The sequence below is a fragment of the Marmota monax genome, unplaced genomic scaffold (genome assembly GCF_021218885.2).
Source record: "Marmota monax isolate L192 unplaced genomic scaffold, Marmota_monax_Labrador192_F-V1.1 WCK01_AAM20220418_F8-fsc00022, whole genome shotgun sequence".
In the NCBI taxonomy this organism is placed as follows: Eukaryota; Metazoa; Chordata; class Mammalia; order Rodentia; family Sciuridae; genus Marmota; species Marmota monax.
The window spans coordinates 17,330,068-17,354,896 of record NW_026695215.1 but is presented as its reverse complement, the minus strand read 5'-3'; the positions used below and the strand labels follow the sequence as shown (position 1 = coordinate 17,354,896).

Below are 24,829 nucleotides of genomic sequence, written 5' to 3'. Positions count from 1 at the left end.
AGTTACCTGCTTTTTTACTTTAAAAATCAACACTGTTAAGCTGTAGATAATGCCTCTGACACATGGGCTGTCATAATAACTATTGATCATGACTAAATTACCAGTTGTTTCCTAACCTCTAATCACCTTTCCCCACACCACAGTCCATAAATATCCCCAAACCCTATTCTCAGGGAGGCATATTTGAGACTTGCTTTCTCATCTTCACACAAGACCACCTCATGAATAAACTTTCTTTTGTAAACATCATTGTTTCAGATTGCCACATTGTATGGATGACAAAATGGGACTGGTACTGATACCATAGATTACTGGTCAGTTCTGCTTCCTCACATGTTGAAGTATACCATTAGAGAAGCATGCCAAGGCAAGCATATAAAGCAGGGTTTATTTTAAAAGGTGTATCACAAACTTCTCTGGGAAGGAGAAGGGAATCATAGCTGTTATCCTGTATCCCAAGAAGTGAGGGAATTCTGGCTTTTTATATGTGCTAGGCTTCCTTTGTTCTCCTGCTCCCTTCCCCCTATCTTCTTCCTTCCTACAAACATGACTAGGCCCAGGAAATGGTAGGTGGGATGGCCAAAAGGTGAAAAGCAGTTGGGCCCAAGGGGTCAATGTGGAGTGATCTGGGCAGGAAGGGGGCCCAGGATAAATTAATTAACAACTTTTACAACTCCCTATCAGGGAAGGACAATCCCTGGGATAGGTTACCTTAGCAACAATTTGGAGGGGGCTGGTGCTGGTAATACCGATAAGGGTGGATGAAGGGCTCTGAAGACATTAGCATTTCAATTCCTCCATTCTCTGGTTAGACCCTTGCCTATCTGCCTGTCTAAATCTGGCTTCTGTACCATCCATAACCCTCACATGGTAGAAGGGGCAAATAGGCACCCTCAAATCTCCCCCCCCCCGTGGAATCTTTTGTATCAAGCTTACTTACTAATAAGCTGATTTTTCATAAATCTTTTATATACACATATTTGTTACAAGTGTATTCCTTTCCGCTGTAGGCAATTTTTTTTCCCCTCCAAAATTAACATTACTTGAGATTTACAGAGACATCTTCCTTCCTCAAATGAATGAGGTTAGTAAATGATGAGCAATCACGGGTATTCGTTCTTGGTTTAAGGCTTCATCTTTAGGAGCTGAAATCACTCCTAATCTTGACAGTCATCAGAGTAAGGCAAAAAGAAATCTATCTGATGAGTGGTTTCCAAGAGTCAGTCCAGGTCAGCCAACTCCATAAACTGGGCTGGAGGTAAGGAAGAACATTGAGGCAAAAGGGTCTGGCAGAAGAAAGCTGCTCAGTTCGTGACATCTAGGAAGCAGAGAAAAAGCTCAAACCTCTCACATAAGGGCACTAATCCCTTTTGTGAGGGGAGTCCTCATGACCTAATCACCTCCTACAGGCCTCATCTCTTAACACTTGGGCCCTCAGAATCCCTGAAAGGAACTAGGAAAGAGGGTTAACAAGTGATACAAGTCTTACATCCTAAGATGGGATTTCCTACGAAATAGTATTTGAAGAACAATTTCAACAATAAAGTGGATGAGGAGTGTCCCTGCAAAGGAATAGGGTAGGAGAAAGGCGGGTGTGTGTGTGTGTGGGGGGGGGGTGACCCACTTTAAGGACAGTTGGTCTTAAAATTAAAACAGCAACAGGGCTCATAAAGCAGTTTTAGGAGTGAAGGCCACGTTCAGGTTGACCTGGGGCATGGCTTCAGAGTCGGCCCACCAGGTTGAGTGAGTCCCAGCGTCCAGCCCGCGGCTGCCCTGCCCCACGTTCGTTGCTGGGCAATCGCACGCAGCGCAGTGCAGGGCTCGGGAATGCTTCGGGTGACGGCCGGCTGCGGCAGCGGCAGCGGCGGGGGTTGGAACTGTGGTGCGGGTGGCGGCCCTCGCTGGGCGCCCCCGGGGACCTGAGGCGCGACAAACAGCGCACTTGGATCGCGCCAGAGGAGCTCCAGCCTCAAGCCGGCAGCGCCTGGTTCCTGAGGAAGAAAGCAAGGCCGCGCGGCCGCTTAGGCTGAGCCGGAACCAACCGGTTGCTCGGCGCTGCCTCCCGCAGCCCTCGGCGCACAGGTGAGACTCGGCCGCGGTGGGGCGGCCCCGGCGACCCCGCCCCGGAGCCCCTGCCGCAGTCCCCGGCGGCCCAGCGCCAGGCCGCCCGCGGGATCCGACCGCAGGTCCGGGTCGCGGCGGCTACGCGGACCCTGGGACCTCGCGCTGTGAGGCCGGGGCCCGCGCCGGGTGAGTTCCGGGAGCTTCCTGCCGGCGGCGGGCTGTCCCGGGTGCCGGCTGCCGCTGACGGCGGGCGGAGCCGCTAGGCGGCGGGGCCCGGAGCCGGCGGGCGCGGGGGCGGGGGTGTCCCTGCTGCGCCAGGCCCTGCGACCCGTCGCTCTGGCCTCGTGGCCTCTTCGCACACCACAAAGGTTGTAGTACTCGTCCCTGCCGAAAATAAGGAACAGAAAGGCACAAAGAAGGCGGCAAAATCAGGCGCGCCCCTGCTCCCCGGAGACCGGCCGGGTTAACGCTGGGCGTAAGTCCGCCTCCCCCTGTGAGCACCGGCAGACCCCGGATCGCTAAGTGCAGTAACTTGGCCTCTTTCTCCCAAAAATGCACCCCCGCGCGTTTCCCTGCGGGTCCAAGTGTTTCCCCACGTCCTATTGGTTGCACTAGACTGCGGTGCTCTGTGCAGGATTGTGCACCAGGAATGTGACCAACGCATCCACCCCCCAGCGGCTGCCTGGGCTTTGACAGGACTGTGATTTACTTAATAGAGGCAGCCCCTCCCTGATGGTGCAAGTACAGGTGGTTTTCAGTTTTTCCCTGAAAAAAAAAAAAAAAAAGCAACTGGTTGAGTACTGTTCCGTCTGGTTTTTTGAGCATGATTGTTTAGAATGAATCCCTAATAAAGGGTTATGCTCTACTCTCCGAAATGGCCTTCAGGTAACTATTCCCATTTTTGTTCCTCTGGTAGATAGCACTTGGACTGGCTCCACGAAGTTCTCGACTTTGAGGGCCCAGGGCTCCACATCAACCAGTGTCAACACTGTTTTGAAAGAGCAACCTGCTGTATTTGCTGGCCTTATCTGGAAATTTTGTTGAGAAAGCAATTAGGAGCCTCTTACTAATTTTTTAAACTGACTTAAACCACTTAGATGAATCGCTACAGTTGAACCTAAATTAAGGCAGTATTCAGGCTGGAGATAATAAATAGTGGAACTATCTAAACCATATTTAAGGCATGGGTGTTGGGTTGCTAGGGAAGGGATTTTCGAAGATTGTGATTGTAGGTAAGTAACAAGATACTCAAAAAGCTTTCTTTGAAGACATGGAAAGTTTCAAGTGAGTAACATTGTTCCCATCAGTATAAATAAGTAGAATGTGTTTGTCCATTTTTTTCATTTTAAAATCTCCTTGCAAAAACAGAGGAATTTTTAAAAAATTGCACCGAGTTTGATCACATAATCTTGAAAATTTTTTTATTTTTTTATTTTATTTTATTGATTTAAAAAATGACATATACAGCACAATTTTTCATATCTCTGGTTGTATGTAAAGTAAGTTGATACCATTTCGTGTCTTCATACATGTACTTTGGATAATGATGTCTATCACATTCCACCATCCTTGCTATCTTGAAAATTTAAAGTATAAAACTTTAAAATGACAGTATGTTAATCCCTTTCTCCCATTTTTTTTTTTAAACTAAAGCCTTCAGGACCCTTCCTCTGTAGAGCCATTCTTTTTGGCCTGTGCTGCTTACCTTAATGACAGACATCCCATTCCCCCATCAGCAGAACCGGTTGTTAATTTTTCTTTTTAACAACTTGATTTAGATATAACTCACCCAATTTTAAAATGTGCAAGTTCAGTTTTTTGTATTTTACATTACTTTTAAGTTTTGATTCTATACACATAAATTTACCACTTATAAGTGTACATTTCAGTGGCATTAAATACATTCACAGTGTCGTGCAACCAGGGTCACTATTTGCAAAATTTGTTCAACACTTTAAACAGAATCACTGTTAAAAAAAAAAAAAAAACAATAAAAAAACAAACAAACAAAAAAAAACAACTCCTGGGGTGGGATTGTGGCTCAGTGGCAGAGCACTTTTCTCCCACATGTGAGGCACTGGGTTCGATCCTCAGCACCACATAAAAATGAATAAACAAAGATATAAAAAAAGCAAAACAGAACAAAACAACTCCCTTTCCTCCTTTCCCCAGTCTCTGGTAACCTCTGATCTACTTTATGTCTCTGAATTTGTCTACTCTAGATATTTCATATAAGTGAACTCATACAGTATTTGTTCTTTTTTTCTGGTGTGTTTCACTTAGCCTGTTTTCTGATTCATCCATGTTGTAGTATATATCAGAATTTCATTCCTTTTTTTTCTTTTTCTTTCATTTTTGGCCTAATAATACTTCTTTGAATGTTTATATATTTTGTTTCTCCATTCTTATGTTGTTGGACACTTGGGTTTCCATCTTTTTGGATATTGGAATAATGCTGAAATGAACCTTGGAATATAAGTATCTGAGTGCCTGCTTTCAGTACGTTCAAGTATACATCTAGTAGTGAAATTGTTAGGTGATGTGGTAATTCTGAGTTTTTGCAGAACCATCAGAACAATTTTCCCTGACAGATGTATTATTTTGCATTCCTACTGCAATTTACACAGGTTCTAATTTCTCCACATCTTCACCAACACTCATTCTTTTCTGTTTTTTAATTGTACCCATACTAGTAGGGATGAAGCTATATATTATTGTGGTATTGATTTGCATTTCTCTCATGATCAATGGTGTTTATCATCTGTGTTTATTTGACCATTTATATATCTTCAAAAATCAAAGTCTGTTCAAGTCCTTTGCCCATTTTAAAATCAAGTTATTTGTTTGTTTTTTGAGTTGTAGGTGTTCTTTATATACTAGAGATATTATGCCCTTTTCAGATACATGATTTTCAAATATTTTTTTCTCATTCTGTAGGTTATCACTGTCTTGTTAATGTCCTTTCACAAAATTCTTAAATTTTGGTGATGTCTAATTCATTTTTTTTTTTTTTGCTGTGTTTTGGTATCTGTTGCCAAATCCACAGTTGTGAAGATTTATTCCTTTTTCTTATGAGAGTTTTATATTTTAGCTTTTGTATTGGGGTCATTGATCCAGTTTGAGATAAACTTTGTATATAGTATGAGATAAGAGTCCTCATTCTTTGTGTATGGAAATTCAGTTGAGCCTGTACCATCTTTCAAAGAGACTGTTTTTTTTTTTTTTTTTTCCCACTAAATATAGTTGGTGCCCTTGTCAAAACTCAATTAGCCATAGATGGATGGGTTTACTTCTGAACTCTCAGTTCTGTCCCATTGGTCTGTATCTATTCTTACACCAGCACCACACTGTTTTGGATACTATAGTTTTATAGTAAGTTTCAAAATTGAAAGAGCACCAGGTTATGAAGTTGACTTGATGCTAATTCAAATGAATAAATTCTTTAAGGACAGAGATGTATTCTTCAAATTGCCTATAACACCTATTATAGGGTCTTTTGATAGTAGGCCTAAATATTTGGTGAGTTGAAACACTGAAGGCTGGACACAGCAAAAGCTTTTTTACAGTCAATGTACACCTCTCCTCAGCAAAATAAATAGAGCAGAGCTGCTGCAAATCATGCACAACCAGAGAGAATTTTTTAATTCTCTTGACTTTGGAGTGCTTTTAGGATACTTAGTGAGCATTTGTTGAATGGATGGATTATGTTTGTTCAGGTTGATATTGGTTTGTATAGACCATCCAGAGAAGTCACCAGTCATTTGAGGGAATTGTGGGGATATTATTAAAATGAAAATCATCAGATGGCAATGAGTATTTTAAAGTTTGTTTATGTACTTATTTCTGTGCTGTAGAGTCTATTGAGGTTTTAGAGTAATTATTCTTTTTCATAGTCACTTTCTTTCAGATCTCTAGCCTAAATCTCAATTTTACTTTTAAGTTTACCTGAAAGACTCACAGATGGGTATATTTTTATATGCATGAAGTGAACTGACTAGGGATTTTTAATTATTTTCTCTGATATAAAAAAAGTTAAGAAAACCTGACAGTCTGTTAATCAGTTGACTTTATAGCTATTCAGAGTATATTCCTGCTAGGCATGGTGGGGCACACCTATAATCTCAGCTACTTGGGAGGCTGAGGCAGGAGAATCACAAGTTCCAGGCCAACCTCAGAACTTAGTAAGGCTCTTAGCACTTAGAAAGACTTTGTTTCAAAATAAAAAATTAAAAGGACTGGGGGTGTGGCTCAGTGGTTGAGCGCCCTGAGTTTAATCCATAGTACCAAAAAAAAAGAAGAAGAAGAGGAAGGAGAAGGAGAAGGAGAAGAAGGAGGAGGAGGAGGAGGAGAAGAAGAGTATATTCTACTGGGTATGATGGTATATGTAAATCTGAGGCAGGGTGATCTCGAGTTTGAAGCCATCCTGGACAACTTGGTGAGACCTTATCTCAAAATAAAAAGGGCTGAGGATGTTGCCCAGTGGTAGAGCCTTGTGTGCCAGGCCTTAGGTTCAATCCCCAGCACAACCAAAAGAAGAGAGTATTTTCTACATATGTGTCCCAACTTCTTAGCAGAGGAGGAAGTCCAAAAACTTTTTTTTTTAAGTACTGAGATAGATACGAAATATATAAGGTAACTGAGGTCACAAGACTAGTGAAATTTCTGGGAAAAGAGAGAAACCCAAAAGCAGGAAACAGAGTTAATTTTGGACATTTTTCTTACACATTAATGAGATTTGTTATGGGGATCTCTTTTTTAAGATGGAGTCATGTGGACATTTTTCTTTATTTTTGGTGCATTATTGGAGCCTTCCACAGCATTGTTAGAAAGTTGCGTAGATAATAAAAGCATAGGTCCAGCAGTGGAGGTGGCATTTAGAAGGGAAACTTGTTGCCTTGATTTCCCCATAATGACAAAAAGAAGCTGGACCAGGTGATCTTATTGTTTCTGTTTTTGTTTCCAAAGCTGAAAATTGTATGACTCTTCATATTTTGGTTGGGGCTATTATAAGATAGTGTTCACATTAATCCTTGCATATAAAGCAGCTGTTTTCATTTAACCTCTGTCTTTGAAATGGAACAAAATTTGCAGCCTTTTATATGCCAGAAATAATTATTTAAAAGTTTTATAGTTGTTATTATTAGGTACCAGTACCAGGGATTGAACTCGGGGGTGCTTAACCACTGAGTCACATTCCCCAGCTCTTTTAATTTTTTATTTTGAGACAAGTTCATGCTAAGTTTCTTAGGGCCTCACTAAATTGCTGAGGCTGGCTTTGAACTTGCAGCCCTCCTGCCTCAGTCTCCTGAGCCGCTGGGATCACAGGGATGCGCTACCACACCCAGCTAGTTATTATTATTTTTTAAAAGATAATTTTATCATTTGTTTAAACAAATGGATAACATGAACCAAAAAATTGAAATACTACTAACTTTGCATTAATGCAGTCTTTTTCTTAATCAGGTCTACAGAAAAACAAGCACAGAATAATATAATTTTATATTGATTTGTGACTTTGTGTTTAAGAAGAAACATCAAGCTAGTCATGGTGGCAGGTGCCTGTAATCCCAGAGGCTCCAGAGGCTGAGGCAGGAGGATCACAAATTCAGAGCCAGGCTCAGCAACTTAACAAGGCACTAAGAAACTTAATGAGATGCTGTCTCTAAATAAAATATAAAAAGGGCTAGGAATGTGGCTCAGTGATTAAGCACCCCTAGGTTCAATCTCTGTACCAAAAAAAAAAAAAAAAAAAGAAGAAACATCAATTTTGATATACACAGTTATATGTATTGTATTGCTTCAAATTTGCTAGATAATTGCTTCAGCACTTACTCTGACCACTGTATATTACTTTTTAATTACAATGTACACCATCAATTCCTGGAGATAGAAAACTTGGTACCTTTTAGGTAGTGCATGAATAACTGCTGAATGGATGAATGAATACTGGTAGTTTTGAGAAAATTTTTAAAAAGAAAATGTGTTCTTGATTTTTAATTTGCTGTTGTCATTTATACTTCTAAATGAAAATAAAGGTAGTATAATTAAGAGAGTTCATGCTTTATCTTTGTGTGACAGTAATATTTGAAATTTCTTGTAATAGGAAACAGAGCAATTCCTTCAGGTTTGAATGTCATGCTACTGAACTTTCTAGAATCTCTAAAAGTTTTAGAGCTAAATTTGAATAACATTCTTAAATCCTCTCTGATTTACAGAGGATGCTTAGTCGAGGTTTATATTATGCTATTTGGCTTATTCTGTTGCTTTTTATTCTTTTTGTTTTTATAGTTGCAGTAGTTGTAGGATACCCTCCATTTCATAGAATATATCCTTGGGCTTCTTGACTAGAAAAATTCTTTCAAGGGCCTGGGTTCAATCCGCTGCACACACACACAAAAAAGCCCACAAAGACTAGAAAAATTCACAAACTTGCAGTACTTAAATAAATAAAAAAAGGACTTATTTTAAGTACAAATCTCTGCTTGATTCTTAGCTTTTCTTTGCCAGTTGCCCATTGGAATTTTTTTAATGGTGTCAATCTCTTCTTTAACATTTTTTCAACAATGTGGCATCTGGATGTTCCCAGCCTGAGAGGATTTGCGTTGTCTCACTTTTAGCAACGAGAGCATGCTCTTAGGCACTTATTAAGGAGAAGACTAAAGCCAGGGTAGATGTTGGAACCAAAAAGTAGTTGAATTTATGATAGTTCAGCAGGAGTGCAACTCTTAATTCCAAATCTTCTAATGTGGAGGGTTTCCTGTGCATGTGAGTATGTGTGTGCTTTTGGTTTTAGTAAAATTTAATTAGCACTGCAGTCTAGTTACTCATTTCTTGATTACACAGTACTGGGCTGTAGTTCTGATTTAAACCCTGATAGTGACCTGAGGGAGTCATGTCAGTTTTGTGGATTCATTATTGGCACTAATAATCTAAATGAAATTAAGTTAGTGGGCAAATTAAGTTCATTCTTAGAATGCAAACCACCATATCCCGACTACTTCCTACAAATTTCTCATTTGGGACTGGCATTTTTAAAAACTTATATTTTTACCCTCCAAAATGCACTGTACAAATTGCATTATAAGTTGGTTACCACCCTGTAACACTGCAGAAGCATCCTGTTTACCTTGGAGTTTTATATATTCCCTGATCCACAGCCTCAAACCCTTGGGGCTTCTTGTGCTTCAGTTTAAGAAGCATGGGACCTAGAGGATCTCTTAGGGCTCTTGTAGCCCTGATATTCTATAATACTTGAAATACACTAGAATTTATTTCTAGTGTTGAGAAATTATACTTTTAAGAAATGATAGGAGCTGAGCGTGGTGGCATGCCTTTAATCTCAGTGGCTCAGAGGCTGAAGCGGGAGGATTGCAAGTTCAACTCAACAACTTAGCAAGGCCTGAGCAATTTGGTGAGACCCTGTCTCAAAATAAAAATGAAATGAAACAAAATGGGCTGTGGATTAAAAAAAAAAAGAAAAGAAAAGAAATTAGAAATCCACAAGAGAAAGATATATGAATGGTTGATTTGCATGGTTTTACTTCTCTCTCTGAAAATTAAAAGATTGCAATTCTATTGTATGTAAAAAGTGTTTCATCAGAAACTGCATGCAATTTAAGAAATGAATTGCAAAGTTAGAAAAGCCCTTTGTAGATGTCATCATTGTTGCTTTCAACCTTTCTCTGCTGCAATTCTGCTTTTTTCTTTCCTGGCTGCTAAATGGATTAAAGACTGTTTTGCCAGCCATGGCATCTGGAGATGACAGTCCTATCTTTGAAGATGACGAAAGGTAATGTCCTGCATTGTAATAAGACTAGCTTTTGAACGCTTCAAAATTGCTAGGATAATTCAGAAGAGTTATTTATCCAGTCTACTCTGTTAAGGACACATTTTGTGACATTGCAGAATGCACGGTTCTGATTTCTGATTTAGAGCAAGGGGAGTGAATACCTACGTGGAGGTAGCCACCACTAGCATGTCATCCTTTCCCACTGAAACTTCATGTGAGGTCTCCAGATCCCTCTCAGCACAGAGTTCTTGGCAACTACTTCAAAATTATACCAAGTCCTTTTAATATCTATGATTTAAAGCATACAAAAGAGGAGATTACAGTGAACAAGAAAGAAGATGGGAAGAAACAGCCAGAGTCTTAGGTTTAACTCCGAAGTTTTTGCCATTTAAGCCAGGCATGGAGTGATAGCACACTCCTGTGGTCCCAGCTACTTGGAAGGCTGAGTTTGGAGGGTCACTTGAGCTCAAGAGTTCAAGGCCAGCCTAGGCAACATAGTGAGACCCTGTCTCAAAACAAACAAAACCCCCATTTCTGCCAGTTGATGTCATTGTGACCTCAGGCAAGCCCTTATTCTCTGTGAGACTAATCTGTAAAGTAAGGGTACTAGTCGTGCCCATCTTGTGAAGAGTACTATAAGTTAATATATGTAAAGTTCAGAACAGTTGGCACACAGTATACACTTAGTTATGATCATTATTACTGTAATAAATGGTGTTTCTCTCAAAGCTAAAATCTATTTCAATATCAATATGTTAATTTTATATTATGCCATTCACATGATACATATGTTAAAATAATAATATAATAATATAAAATATTATTTAAATTTTTTGGCAAAGAATTCTTTTAAAAATTTTTTCTACAATAATGCTAAGAATTGCTGTTTTCCTAGCATTTTTTGTATTATTTTTATTGCAATAATAGGATATTTCTTCCATGACTATTTTCTCCCCTCAGTCTTGGTAAAATAAATTAGTAAAGTAGAATCTTTTTTGATAAGATGAATTCCTAATCATTAGTTTAAGTATGAAAAGTTTGGAGAGTTTTTGTTTTATAGTGATCAGATCTGAAAAACAAAAAATAATTACATATTGAGTTTTGTTAATTGGTAAGGAAGAGAGACTTTTTACTGAACTTTCCATGTATATTCTGGTTTAGAACACTATGCAGGATAAATGGATTCTTAATCCTATTAGTATTAAGGTGACTTTGGAATTATCGGACTATATACCCATACATAGTAGTCGTCTCTTAAGGGAAGAGTAAATAAGAAGGAGAAAGTAGTTACATGTTCTGTAAGTAGGATTTCTTAGGAAATATCACTTCAATATTTTTAATTTTACGAGTTTCAAGAGTCTGATATTTTCATCTTGGAAGGATTAATTATTCTGTTACTGATTTTGACCCATTATAATAGTTTTGTTTTATCCCTTTAGCCCTCTTTATAGCCTGGAAAAAATGACAGATCTCGTAGCAGTCTGGGAGGTTGCTTTAAGTGATGGAGTCCACAAGATTGAATTCGAACATGGAACTACATCTGGCAAACGGGTGGTGTATGTAGATGGGAAGGTAGGAAAAAAATATTACTTTATAAAATATGGTCACAGAGAAACTTGATTTTATTAATGTAGTTTCTTCATGTGAAGTCAGGGCTTTTTTCTTATAGTGGTTTTCTTTATGTTCTGGGCCTATATCATTTTGCTCTACAAAGGAAACTAATAATAATTATACCAATTCTTCCAATATAAATCTAATATTTAAACTTAATGCCTTATTTTCTAAAACCTTGGCATTATGAGTTTAAAAAAATATGTAAATGACTTTGCCATTTGGAAACTTTGAAGTCTCACATTATTTCTAAAATTAAATATCAATTTTCTTCCATTTTTATCTTTTAAATATTTATATATATACACATATATTTTTAAACCTAGGAAGAGATAAGAAAAGAATGGATGTTCAAATTAGTGGGCAAAGAAACCTTCTGTGTTGGAGCTGCCAAGACAAAAGCAACCATAAATATAGATGCTATCAGTGGTTTTGCTTATGAATATACTCTGGAAATTAATGGGAAAAGTCTCAAGAAGTACATGGAGAACAGATCAAAAACTACCAATACATGGGTATTGCACTTGGATGGTGAGGACTTGAGAGTTGTTTTAGGTAAGTTAGTGCCATTTCTGCAGAATTTATTCAGTTTTTATGACGGCTGTTTAATTAGTTCCTCTAAATTATACAGACTTTTGTGGTAGCTTCAAATAAGAGAGAGAATGTCTAATGTGCTCTGTGTGTATGAAAATTCACTTAATCCACTGTTTTGTATATAGGATAACTTACAGCCAGATTTGGATGGGAATGGATTGGAGGGTTATAAACTTAGTTTTAAAAAAGTAATATTAGGGTTGGGGGTGTTGCTCAATGGAAGAGCACTTGCCTAGTATGCTCAGGCCCTGGGTTCCCCAGGTGCGGGAACATAAGCATGTAATCCAGCTACTCAGGAGTCCAAGGGTCTCAAGTTTTAGGACTGTCATAGCAGTTCAGTGAAATTTAAAAAAAGAAAGAAAAGCACCAGGGATATAGCTCAGTGGTAAAGTACCCCTAGTTTCAATCCCCAATACCAAAAAGTAAAAAAAAAAAAATTATATATATATATATATATATAAAAGAGAGAGAGAGAAATTTGAGATTAATTAATAGACAGTTTTCTGTAGGTAATAATAAGTATAGGACTGCATTAGATCAAAGTTGTCAAAATGTAGCTAAGGTAGATTTTTTTTAAAAAGTAACTTTCTCTCTTCTGGTTACTCCTAGTATTTCATACTGCTGAGTTAAGACTGTTTGGATCATCTTATAAATTCACCAATTCATGTGTTTAGGTAGTATTTGTTACTGTTAGTGTACCAGACACTGAGGATGCCTAAATGAAAAGAGCTTATCTACAGTCTAGTCAGATGCTACCAAATACCTTTTTTTAAACTAAAAAATATTTATCAAGTACTAAGTACACAGAGTTAAAAAAATAAAGAAAAGAAAAGAAATCAAAAATTCCTGCCTATATAGCTTGTTTATTGAAGTAACTGGACTGATTTGTCTAGAGGAGTTTCCTATGACTGGATCTTGCTGATTGCATACGTGTGACGTGTCTGTCTTCTACATTTCCTGTAAAAATGACTGTTGCCTCTGAAGAATTGGTCAAATTTAGGTTTGACTTTTTTTTTTTTTTCTAGGAGACTATTTATGGTTTGCTATGCCATGGAGCACATGGTGTTTGTCATTTCTCTTTTTTACGTCCACCACCATTAATGCCTAGATCCTTGCCAAACACTGATATTCTGATTCTCTTGTTCTTTTTTCTTACCTTAAACATTTCTATCTTGTTACCTTAAATATTGTCATCTACTCATTGGTTACAGAGTGGTACACTTTATATAGGAAATACAGGATGACTGCTTATTTTTCTCTTTATTCCCCAGCTTTCAAAATATTGATTAGCCCCATTTATTTCAGCTAAAGAGCTAGAATAAAGATTAGTCTTTAGATTGGCTCCTGAGTCCTTTTGATACACCCTCAGTGAACTTTGATGCCTTCTTTCCTATCTGGTATGACAAGATATTTCATGCTCATTTTGAACTTTTTCTGCCCAAACCTGGAATCATCATTTCTCCAAGTCCTAATTTCTATTAGTGGAAAATGATATGTCAGGAGCATAATATTGTCATGCACTAAGAATGCTCGTTTATTATTTGTAGATTTTTAGTGGACAAAGCAAGAAAATTATGTGCATGGGTAGAATGGATGGATGGATGGATAGGTAGATGGCAGGGAGCAGGGAGGGTGCTAGAGAGGGAAAGAGGAATGAGGTAGAAACCTTTTTTTTTTTTTTTTGCCTTGTATGAAGTATCTTATATAAGTTCCTATTGATACTTGTAATTCAAGTTCAGGACTTCCAGGTTTTTACTTAACCTTACCTAACATCTGTATCTTCTCCACACTGGGAAGAAAAGGACACAGAGACTGATGCAATTAGGATATCACTTCATTATTCATTTGCTTATATACATAATATATCAGTGCTATCATCATTAATTACTACCAAAACTTTAAAACATTTTTTACATATCATCTTCATGTACTCTATTTACAGTGTAAATACTGTATGTACATACATACAACTCCACTTGCCTCTCCTCTCCTCCACTCACTCTCCACGTCTGTCTTTTTTTCTTTTGCATTCTTAAAGTAGTTAATACTTGTATTTCTGTAGCCCTTATTAAGTCCTCTGTGTTTTTACAGACTGATCCTATATTGGAAGCCAATAAATAACATTTATATTGTGCTTTTTAAATATTTTCACAGAGCAGGCTGTGATTACATTCTTTCTCTCTTTTATTGTCCTATCTCCAGCATCCCTCACAGGAAGTTGTTTTTAGTGTTAAGGTCAGATGGATTTCTGTTATATAATCTACCAGTTACTCAAAATTGTTTTACCACCTTTTAGTTGACTTTGTATTTGTACCGTGATATTTTTGTACAGCTTTTTGTTTTATAGACTTTCCTGATTGGCTTTCTCTTTTCTTATTGGAAGTAGATGTCCATTCTTTGTCTATATTCGTAATGTCTGTTATCATTTTTGTTCATATTTTTTTATTATTTGTAATCCTCTTCATGCTTAACAAAAATAGTCTTGGCAGTCTGATGCCTTCCTGTTTGAGAGTAGGTAGCTCTTGGTCTGCTACAGAGTGGCCATCTGAGCTTTCTTTCACCGACCTTTAATTCTCCCATTATTGAACTTCACAACTTCCTGTTTCATCTTTCTTTCTTGGGTGTGTGTGCGTGGGGGATACTGGGGATTAAACCCAGGAGTGCTGCACCACTGAGCTATATCCCAGTCTGTCCACCTTTTTTTAATGAGACAGAGTCTTACCAAGTTGCCCAGGCTGGCCTCGAACTTGCCATCCTCCTGCCTCAGCCTCCCAAACAGCTGGAATTACAGGTGTGTGCCACCCCACTTGACCCAGTTTCATCTTTACTTAATGGTAATTTCCTGACCCAGGGTATCATCTAGGAGATAAACATTACTTGACCCTCAGGCTAAATTACTGTTTTTGCCAATTACGGGGTTTTAACTTCAAAATCATTGTATTTCAGAACTTATGAAAGATTTGTGCCAGTATCTTCTATTCTTATTATTTTAAATGAGAAATTTTATGCCAGTCTGATCTCATTATTCTTTTTTCTGGAGTTTTTAGGAGCTCATCCATTATCTTTCCAAATGTTGCAGTAATATGGTTAAGGAATGTAGTGACTCAAACCTCAATCAAGTTTTAGAACCATTGTATCTCATTGCTTATTGCTGGGAACTTTAGTTTTGAAAGGATTGGATTTATTATCAACACATTTGAACACATAGGGCTTTTACAGACAATGAAACCAAGCCTTTAAAATGATTTGAGGCTACCATGCCAACATTGTACTCAAGTGATACTTAACATTTCATAGTGGAAATGAAGATGTCTGGTACTGCACTTAGCTTAGCTGGTCTCTTAAATTCCCAGGGGACTGTTCACCCACTTGGGAATTCTCTCAGGCCTTTAAGAATCTTTTTCTCCATAAACTCGTTGTCTGTCTTTACTTCTTTTTATCTATTTGTAACCCCTTATGATGATCTTGGAAGGGAGAGAGTTCAATCCAAACTTGTCAATTTGGCCTGGCTAAAAGGGACCTGGTAAGAAGAGAAGGCCCAGGTTTATTTGAGATGAAAGCAAAATTGTCTAGGGTATTCATACTGTAGGGTTTCTTCTTCTAAGTTCCACCAAACTGCAAACTATTCTAAGGTCTACATTTTACAGATTAGTGATGAAGAATTCAGGCTTCAGGATCCGAGCTGTGTGGTGGGAAAAATTACCCTCTGAGCCTTGGTTTCCTCATCTATAAAATGGAGATATAGTATCTCCCTCACAGAGTTGTGTGGGTGATGTTTACATGAGTTAGTGTACATAAAATACTTAACATGTTTCTCACATAGTGAATTCTTTAAAAATATCATTCGTAGTTGTTTTTGTTACTCAGACAAAAAACAAGCTTACTTAGGGTTGGAGTTTTGTATATGTAGATATATAATGTGACAAGTTTCAAATAACAATATCATATAAGTTTCCAAATTTTATATTAAGAAGTTAGAGTAAAGCTGGAAAAAAATTTAATAACAAAAATATTCTGTTTTACAGAGGCCATATTTCATGCCAAATACTATGCTAGGCACTTTACATAAATGATTCTATCCCTTATTATTCCTGTGTAAGAGAGGTGGTATCATCCTCGTTTATCCACAGGGAGATCAAGGCTCCCAGTGGTGGTGACTTGTCACAGGTACTGCTAGTAAACACTGGGGTCTGACCTCAAAGATCAAGCACATTCATTTTGACCACCTCAAAAATGTGGAGCATCTAAGGGGACGAAGATAGTATTGGTTAGCATTCTCCTGAGTCACCTAGGCCTTTTCCTGGGCTCAGGTGATCCTCTTGCCTGAGCCTCCCAAAGATAGCCATTTTTAATAGTGTTACCTTTTAGTGTTTCTTTATTCAGATTAAAGCAAATACACATATTTTATTACCTCCTTATTACATGAAAATGTCTCACTTTATTTACTTAGTACATGTTGAAGATCTTTTTGTATTAATATATGAAGAACTTGGTATTTTATAGCTGCAGAGTACATTTCAATAGTAAATAGTTGTTTAATTCATTCCCAACTGATGGGCACTTGGCTGTTTCTAATCTGTTGCTTTACAAACATGCATCTAGGAACATAGTGCCCATCTTATTTTAGTACAAATTTCTGGAAGTGGGAAGTAGGCTTTCTGAGTCAGAGAATAATTGCATTTTTTACCCTCATAGATTTTTACCTAGCAACCCCCTGTGGTACTAATTTTCCCTTGAGTTCTCCAGCACAGCACATTGCCAAACCTGGATTTTTTGACCCTCTGCTAGGAGAAAAAAATGGTATTTTGGTGTTGTTTTTCTTTGCCCTTTTAAAATTAGTTGAGTTTAAGCCTCTTTCATATGTTGTTACTTTTGTGTTTCTTTTCTGATTGTTCCTGTTCATGTCCTTTGCTTTTGAGTTGTTGGTCATTTTCTCCTTTATTTCTAGGAATCTTTATATTAGTGAGATTAACCTTTTTGTGCTGTTTCCAGGTTTTCAGGGTTTTTGTTGTTGTTGTTGTTGGTTTTGACCAGAGATTGGACCCAGGGGAGCTTAACCACTGACTCAGATCCCCAGCTACAATTTTTTATTTTGACACAGGATCCCACTAAGTTACTCAAGCCCTCACTTAGTTGTTGAGGCTGGGTTTGAACTTGCCATCCTCCTGCCTTAGCCTCCTGAGCTGCTGGGGTTATAGGTGTGAACTACCATGCCTGGCTATTTCAATTATTTTCTCCAGTTTTTCATTTATTATATGACTTTGCTTATGTGTATCCATGGTTTTTTTAGTCATGCAAATGTTTGTTGTTTTACTTTTATGGTGTCAAATTTACTCCACTTTCTTCTTGTGGCTTCAGGATTAGCAGTGTTCCTCAGAGGCGTGCCAGTAAGCCATTACAGAAAACCTGCGTACACCCTGTGTTCAGCAGGCACACTGAATGCCAATGTCCCCACCACTGTGGCTTCCTTACAACTGTGTGCTCTGCCACGTGTTTGGACACACTGAGTTTCTCTGCAACTGTGACTAGATGCTTCCCACTCAGACAGCAATTGGTGACCCCTGCTCACGTCTCCTGGTGCCCTCTGCCTTTCCATCCAGCCCATCTCAAAAGCCTTTCTCCTTTCTAATCGAGGCACCCAGCTCACGGTGTGATGAGAAAACAAGCCCCTTTAGATGGTGCTTTTGCAGCAGACACCCTGCCACACTCACACCTTGACTGGCTTTAGACTTGACCCCAGGCAGGTTCTGACCGCCACGTGATTCCTGCACCTGCAGGCCATGCTTCTCTCCCCCTCCTCTTGTGGCTTTTGCTGAGTACAACCTTTTCTCCTGCCACTTCTCAAGACATGAACACTTGAACACTTGCTTTGGGGACTCCCCCACCCTGAGGAAAGCAATGGCAGTCAGCTGATGTGTGAGTGTGCTGTGGTGGCATCTTGTCGCACCCACTAGACCTGTATTTTTTTTTTTTTTTTGGTACAGGGGATTGAACCCAGAGGTACTTAACCACTGAGCCACATCCGCAGCCCTTTTTTCATATTTTATTTAGACACAGGGTCTCCCTGAGTTGCTTAGGGCCTCACTAAGTTGCTGAGGCTGGCTTTGAACTCGCAGCCTCCCAAGCTGCTGAGCTTACAGGTGTGCACCACCATGCCTGGCTCTCATACCTGGTTTTTCCTTATGATCCAATAATTTTTCCCAAAGTGAAACCGTTATAAATAAGAATATAGATTACTGTGCTATCTGGTAAGAAACTAAAGATTGAATTTCCAAACCTGACTACTGACTATCCTGCATGGTGGTCTCTGTGCTCTTGTCTAGTTGGGTCAGTGTGAAACAAGAGGGATTGTCAGGCTCGAGGACAAGGGACGTTCCGTGCAGACAGGCCCCTCGAATTCACTCATATGCGACCCTCCCTCAATGATTGTCCTTCAGTATATATTTTGTATAACAAAACTTCATCAATTTGTATGGTGTCATGACTTTCTATTGAAAGATGTTTTATCTATGAACAAAAATAGTTTCTCAAATTTCAGGGGCATTTCAAAGCCATGAAAAGGTTTGCATTTGAGAATATTAATGGAACTTTAGAAACCCACTGTATCAAACTTTTCCTAAAATAATAAATTTGTAAGGTTATGTTTATCTTTATATTATAGAATCATAATCTTCCAACTTTATGTCACTTTCACAGAAAAAGACACCATGGATGTGTGGTGCAATGGTAAAAAGATGGAGACGGCGGTAAGTCACCACGGGCTGCGCCTCGATTCTGGAGATTTCATGATTAAACAAAGTCTTCTTGGTAAAAAACAATAGCTTAGGTACCCCTCCCTCCAAACTCTGAAAATCTTTCCCAGACAGCTCCTAGGGCAGTGAGAGTTTGGAAACAACTTGTATTCTGACGGGCTCCGACCTCACCATCCCTCCCACCTCACCTCTCCTGGCCCAGCTCCTCTCCTAAAGAGTCCTCCTGTTGAAAAGTTCTTCCCCCAAGACTGCTGTCCTCTGTGTTATCCATGTTTAATGCTTCATACCACTGCTTCTCAGTTCCCATGTGTAGATGTCACCTGGGATCTTGTTAAAATGCAAATACTAGCATTTCCCTGGCTTCCACCAGTGCTCCTGGCCCCCAGATCATACTTAGAGTGGAAAGGTTCTACTCCATGCACCCAAAGCAGATGATACTTTTCTAAAAGCAAGATTTTTAAAATGCATATTAACTGTTCCTGGAAAATGTCGTAAGTATTATAATCAACTTTTTTTATCACTGTGATCTGACAGGAATAATGTAGAGAAGAAGTTTACTTGAGGCTTCTAGTTTCAGGTCTCTATCCACAGAAGGACAGCTCCTTAGCTCTGGGCCTGAGGTGAGCAGAAGATCAAGGCTGAAGGATAGGGTGGACAGCAGCTCAGCACATGGCACCAGGAAGCAGAGCTCTGCTCACCAGGGACAGAATATAAACCCAAAGGCACACCCCCCATGACCCACCTCCTCCAGCCGCACCCCCTTGTCTTCAGTCACCACCGACTAATCTTTATCTGTTAATATGAGTTGATTAACCCACTGATTGGATTACACCTCCCTTAATTAATCATTTGACCTCTGAAAATTTTTGCATTGTCTCACATGAGCTTTTGGTGACACTTTGTAGCCAGATGGTAATAATAAGTAAGTAGAAAAGGTTTATTATCATGTTCATCATTTTTTATTTTTGAAAACTGTTATTATATGTATACATTTTTTTCCTTCAAAACTGAAGATTCGTAAGGATTGGCTGCAGGTCATTTAAAAGAAACTTTCAGTTCTTAACAGAAATTTAAAAGCATCTTAAACGTAAGCATTAGACTTTAATTTTATGTAGCTTAACGCTTGACTAATACCTTATTGTCCCACCAGTACTTTTAGATGCTGTTGATACTGTAGACAAAGAGAAATATTTCTGGCACACTGATCCTTCTTTTGTTGTCCTAGGGTGAGTTTGTAGATGACGGGACTGAAACACACTTCAGCGTTGGGAGCCACAGCTGCTACATAAAGGCTGTCAGTAGCGGGAAGCGGAAAGAAGGGATTATTCACACGCTGATCGTGGATAACAGAGAAATCCCAGAGATGCTTGAATGACTTCGTATTAATGAATTTTTATTTTAAGACATAATGATCAGGACTTTTTAATTACTGTGGTAATTAAATGTGTTCAATATGTACTTATCAGTACATTTAGTCTGCAATGTTTATATTTTTTAGTTACTTGAAACCATAATAGTTCAAGAGTCAGGAAAAAAACTAATTATGTGCAGTCATAAAAATTATAATTTTTTTTTTGTAAATAATGCAAACTGTTTTAAAACTGAATAGAAGATAAGATATGGACCAAAATCACCAATGTTTTACAATAGTCACTGTATTACAATAAACACTGTAAAATTAAATTCTTGCTGTTTGATTTGTGTTTTTAAAAATGGAAAAGTTGGGGGGGGAAGGGGGGATAGGAAGGGCAGCAGAATAAAATAGACATTGTGATTGCTATATGTATATAGGTGACTGTATGACCAATGTGATTCTGTAGTCTGTACAATCAGAAAAATTATTTGTACCCCAATTGATTCAAATGTATGAATTGCCAAGATCATTGTATTGCCATGTGTAGCTAATTACAAAAAAATGAAAAGGGTTAGGGATGTGGTTCAGTAGTTAAGCATTCCTTAGTTCAATCCCTGGTACCAAGTAAAGTAAAATAAAGTTCTCACCTTGTCTTGCCTTGCAATACCTAAAAAAAAAAAAAAAAGGAAAAGTTGGGCTGGGATTGTGACTTAGAAATAGAGTGCCCACCTAGCATGCATGGGGCACTGGATTTGATCCTCAGCACCACCGAAAAATAAGATAAAGATATTGTATCCATCTATAACTAAAAAATAAATTTAAAAAAATGATAAGTCTTGGAATATGCTTAACCTATGCAGACAGGTTGTCTCTTTAGCTTAAAGCAGTTGGTTCATAATGATGCAGTTAATTAATATTTTCTGGGTGGTAACCTGTTAAGGAAAATTCAAACAGTGTCACATAAGAATTTAATTTAAAAATGTGGGTTTCTGAAGATGGTAAGCTCCTGTGCCTCAGTTTCCTTATCTTAAGATTGAGGCCTTTACTTGTTTTGATGTTTTTAGTTGTTAAATGAGATACTTTAACATTGAAATCAGCAAAAAAGAAAAAGAGAAATGACATATTATTGTCTGATATGTGGAAGAAAGAGGGTACCCCCTGCAGAGTTTGTGGTGAAAATAAGTATAATAAGTTCTTAGAATAGACATCTGACATTTATTAAATTAAAACTTTCATTTATATAAGATTCAAAAATAGTCTTAGAAGTCCAAATAATTCCCACGTTACAGGGGACTTAGAAGGTGGCACAAAAGGAAATTCAGCAATGGTAATGTCCTATTTTTGATCTGGATGCTGGCTACAAAGATTACTTGTAAAAGTTAGGCTACATACCCATAGAACTTTTACCTTTCTGTAATGTACGTTATATTTTATAAAACTGTTGAACTTCAATAAAGGTTTTTAAATGGAGGCAACCAGGGATGTAGCTCAGTAGTAGAGAGCTTTCCTAGCATTTGCAAAGCTCTGAGTTCAATCCCCAGCATTGCAGGGGGAAAAAAGATTTTAAAAAATGCTCATTATGAGGTTTTCAAAAACATCTTATACACCCTTTTGGGACCCTATCCCTTAAGAGTAAAGCCATTGATATCAGTATGTAAGAATATATATACACAAGGATGTTTATTGCAGCATTGTCATTGTGAAGAGAAAAACTTCCAAGTGGGCAACTGTGAATGCCCAACTGCAGACCAATGATAGGATTAAATCGTTACATACCATGAACTACAAATCAGCTGTCACAGTGAATCACAGAGGTTTCCATGAGATATTTTTTAATGAAAAACAAGTTGGATATGATATAGTCCAGTTTTATTTTAAAAAATCCTTTTATAATACATGTATGAAAATCTTACTATTTTTTCTACGTGTGATTTTACAAGCATGGAAATAAGGAAAGTTATAAATGGCTACCATGATTACCTAGTGGGGATGAGCAGTGAGGTTGTGAGGTGGGGGGGGGCAACAACCACATAGCATTCAAGGAAAAAAATAATTTCACTTTTTAAAAACAAAGTCTTATGACCGTATTTATGCATTTATATGAAATTCTTTACAGGAAGTTCCCAAAGAAAAACTAGAATTTGGATAAAGGAAAAAGTAAAACAGATTGAAGAATGTTTTTAGATGGTAGGAAATCCTAAGATGTAGAAGGCAAGGTAAGAAGGTACCATAAAACAGGAATAGTTAACTGTCAAATTGCTTCTGAGGATGAGAAGCTTGAGAACTGGGAGGTTCCCAGTAGATTTGGCAACATGGGATGTTGCTAAGAAAATGAACAAAACGAGTCTCAATGAAATGAGGCCATACTAGAGTGAGTGAAAAATTAGTGGGGGCAAGAATAAAGATGAAGAGGCAATGCTGACAACTTGAAGGCATTGGAAAGCTAAAAAGGTGGTGATTAATTTCTAAGCCAAGAAGTGGGAGAAGGTGGAAATTCAGAGAGGTAGACCAGACATTTGGAAACACTTAGGCCTGGGATTGTTTACTGATTCCAGGACCTCCAGAGGGTCAAGTATCTAAAGGAGCACTTTTAACAGCTTTAAAGGACTAGGAAAACACAAATTGGGGTCCCAAAATGGAATGCCAAGGCTGGGGGACACTAGAAAAACTCCTATGATATGGATTAAGATCCCAAAGAGCAGCACGTAAGAAATAAGAATTCAGCAGGGAACAGGATAAACAAATTTTTAAAGACAACCAAATTAGAAAGTACTAATGAGAATTTAAAAGTATAATAGTGAAATTAAAAACTTAGAATCAGAAATGTAGTAAGACATAAAACAGATAAGAAAATATAAGAAAAAAATTAGAGAAGTAATAAATACAGATTTCTTTATTAAAGATCAAATATTAGAATTGCAAAAGAAGAGATATGTAGATATGCTACATAACATTTGAAGAGATGCCTTGGGATTTACAGAATGATGCAGAATGATGAAAATCAACAAGCTATAGACTCAAGAAGCTCTGCCAACACCAAGCAGGAAGAATACAGAGAAAACTATTCCTGGGCATCTCATGGCAAAACTGCTAAAAACCAAAGACAAAGAGGAAAAATTTAAATGGCTAGTGGAAAAAAAAAAAAAACAGTGGGAACATACCTTCAAGAAGTGCTGAAATACTAAACTACCAACCTCAATTTCTATACCCAGCACAACAATTACCAGGGAAACTAAAGTTGAGAAAATTAATCCAGTGCAGGCCAACTGATGGAAATGTGGAAGGATGCATTTGGACCTAAGAAAAAAGTAATAACAGATGAGAGCTTATGTAGAGACAAGAGTTGGGGAGTGCAGCTCGGTGGTAGACCTGGATAAGTCTCATATTCCTGTTGTAAGCTCATGTCATCAACAGAAGAATGGTAAAATCATATATACTTTCCAAAATAGCAAGGGAACTATTTTTAAATTTCATCAGAACTGGAAGGAAAATATTGGAGAAAGGGACACAGGTAGGATAAAACTGCATAGTAAGATGGCTGACTTTTAACCCCAAGTATCTTGGCAATTACATTAAATGTAAATGTTTCAATTAACAGGTAAAGATGATAAAAATGGATTTAAAAACACACATGCTATTTATAAAATAAATATCTATAGCATAAAGATTCTAAAAGCTTGAAAGGAAAAATATATCATGCAGGGCTAGGGTTGTAGGTCAGTAGTAGAGCACTTGCCTAGCATGTGCAAGGTGCAGGGTTCGATCCTCAGCACCAGATTAAAATAAATAAATAAAATAAAGGTATTGTGGGGCTGGGGCTGGGGCTCAGTGATGGAGCACCTGCCTTGCACTTGTGAGGCACTGGGTTCGAAACTCAGCACCACATAAAAACAAACGAAATAGAGGTATTGTGTCCATCTACAACTTAAAAAATAAATAAATATATTTTTTAAAAAAATAAAGGTATTGTGCCCAACCACAACTTAAAAAAATTAAATATATTACATAAACACTAAGCAAATGAAAGCAGGTATAATTATATTAATATCAATTAAAGTAATGTTAAGGCAAACAATGTTATCAGAAACAAAAGAATATTTTTAAATGAGTTTTCAAAAAAGGTTCAATTGTCATGAAAACACTTTAATTTGTATGCAACTAATAATATTGTTTCAAATTCTACACAATAAAAACTGACAGAATAGCAAATACATATCATAATGAGATAATTTAACATATCTGTCTCATACCACTAGGAAAAAACTCACAAAGAATATGTAAAATTTAAACAACACAACTGGAAGAAATAATATATGTAGAACACTAAATCTCATAACTGCAGAACATGAGTTCTTTCTATGAGCACACATACTTTCAATACTTATTTATATGGTGAATCATAGAATAAGTCCCACAGACTTGAAAGAATTTAAGTCAAATCATGTTCTCTAAACACTATGCAATCAATCTAGAAATAAATTAGCAAATAATAATGAGAAAATATATAGATATTTGGAAATTAATAAATATACTTGTAAAATGAAAAATGGAAATTAAAAGATATTTTGTACTGATGATGATGAAAGGATTTCATATCAAACCTTACAGAATCCGGATAAGGATTGTTATTATAAAGGCTGAAAATCAGCCAAACACCCAACTCAT

General features: G+C 37.7%; 1 protein-coding gene across 2 annotated transcripts; it reads left to right on the top strand.

Annotated features, from left to right (window-relative positions):
• The first annotated feature begins 1,946 nt into the window (after positions 1–1,946).
• Positions 1,947–20,493, top strand: Faim (Fas apoptotic inhibitory molecule). 2 transcript variants are annotated; one of them, XM_058574882.1, is made up of 6 exons: positions 1,947–2,082; positions 9,795–9,853; positions 11,293–11,425; positions 11,791–12,019; positions 18,755–18,804; positions 20,036–20,493. In XM_058574882.1, exons 2-6 carry the CDS (start codon positions 9,810–9,812, stop codon positions 20,183–20,185), a joined length of 606 nt encoding a protein of 201 aa, XP_058430865.1. In that variant the 5' UTR covers positions 1,947–2,082; positions 9,795–9,809; the 3' UTR covers positions 20,186–20,493. The 2 variants fall into 2 exon arrangements, with proteins under 2 accessions (XP_058430865.1, XP_046287862.1); XM_046431906.2 differs by lacking the exon at positions 9,795–9,853 and having other exon boundaries at positions 1,951–2,082.
• The last annotated feature ends 4,336 nt before the right edge of the window (positions 20,494–24,829 follow it).

Coding starts and splice junctions, on each gene's coding strand:
- Faim (XM_058574882.1), top strand. CDS start 9,810: ATGGCATCTGGAGATGACAGTCCTATCTTTGAAGATGACGAAAG. Junction 9,854..11,292: donor ATCTTTGAAGATGACGAAAG/GTAATGTCCTGC, acceptor TTATCCCTTTAG/CCCTCTTTATAGCCTGGAAA. Junction 11,426..11,790: donor TGGTGTATGTAGATGGGAAG/GTAGGAAAAAAA, acceptor TTTTAAACCTAG/GAAGAGATAAGAAAAGAATG.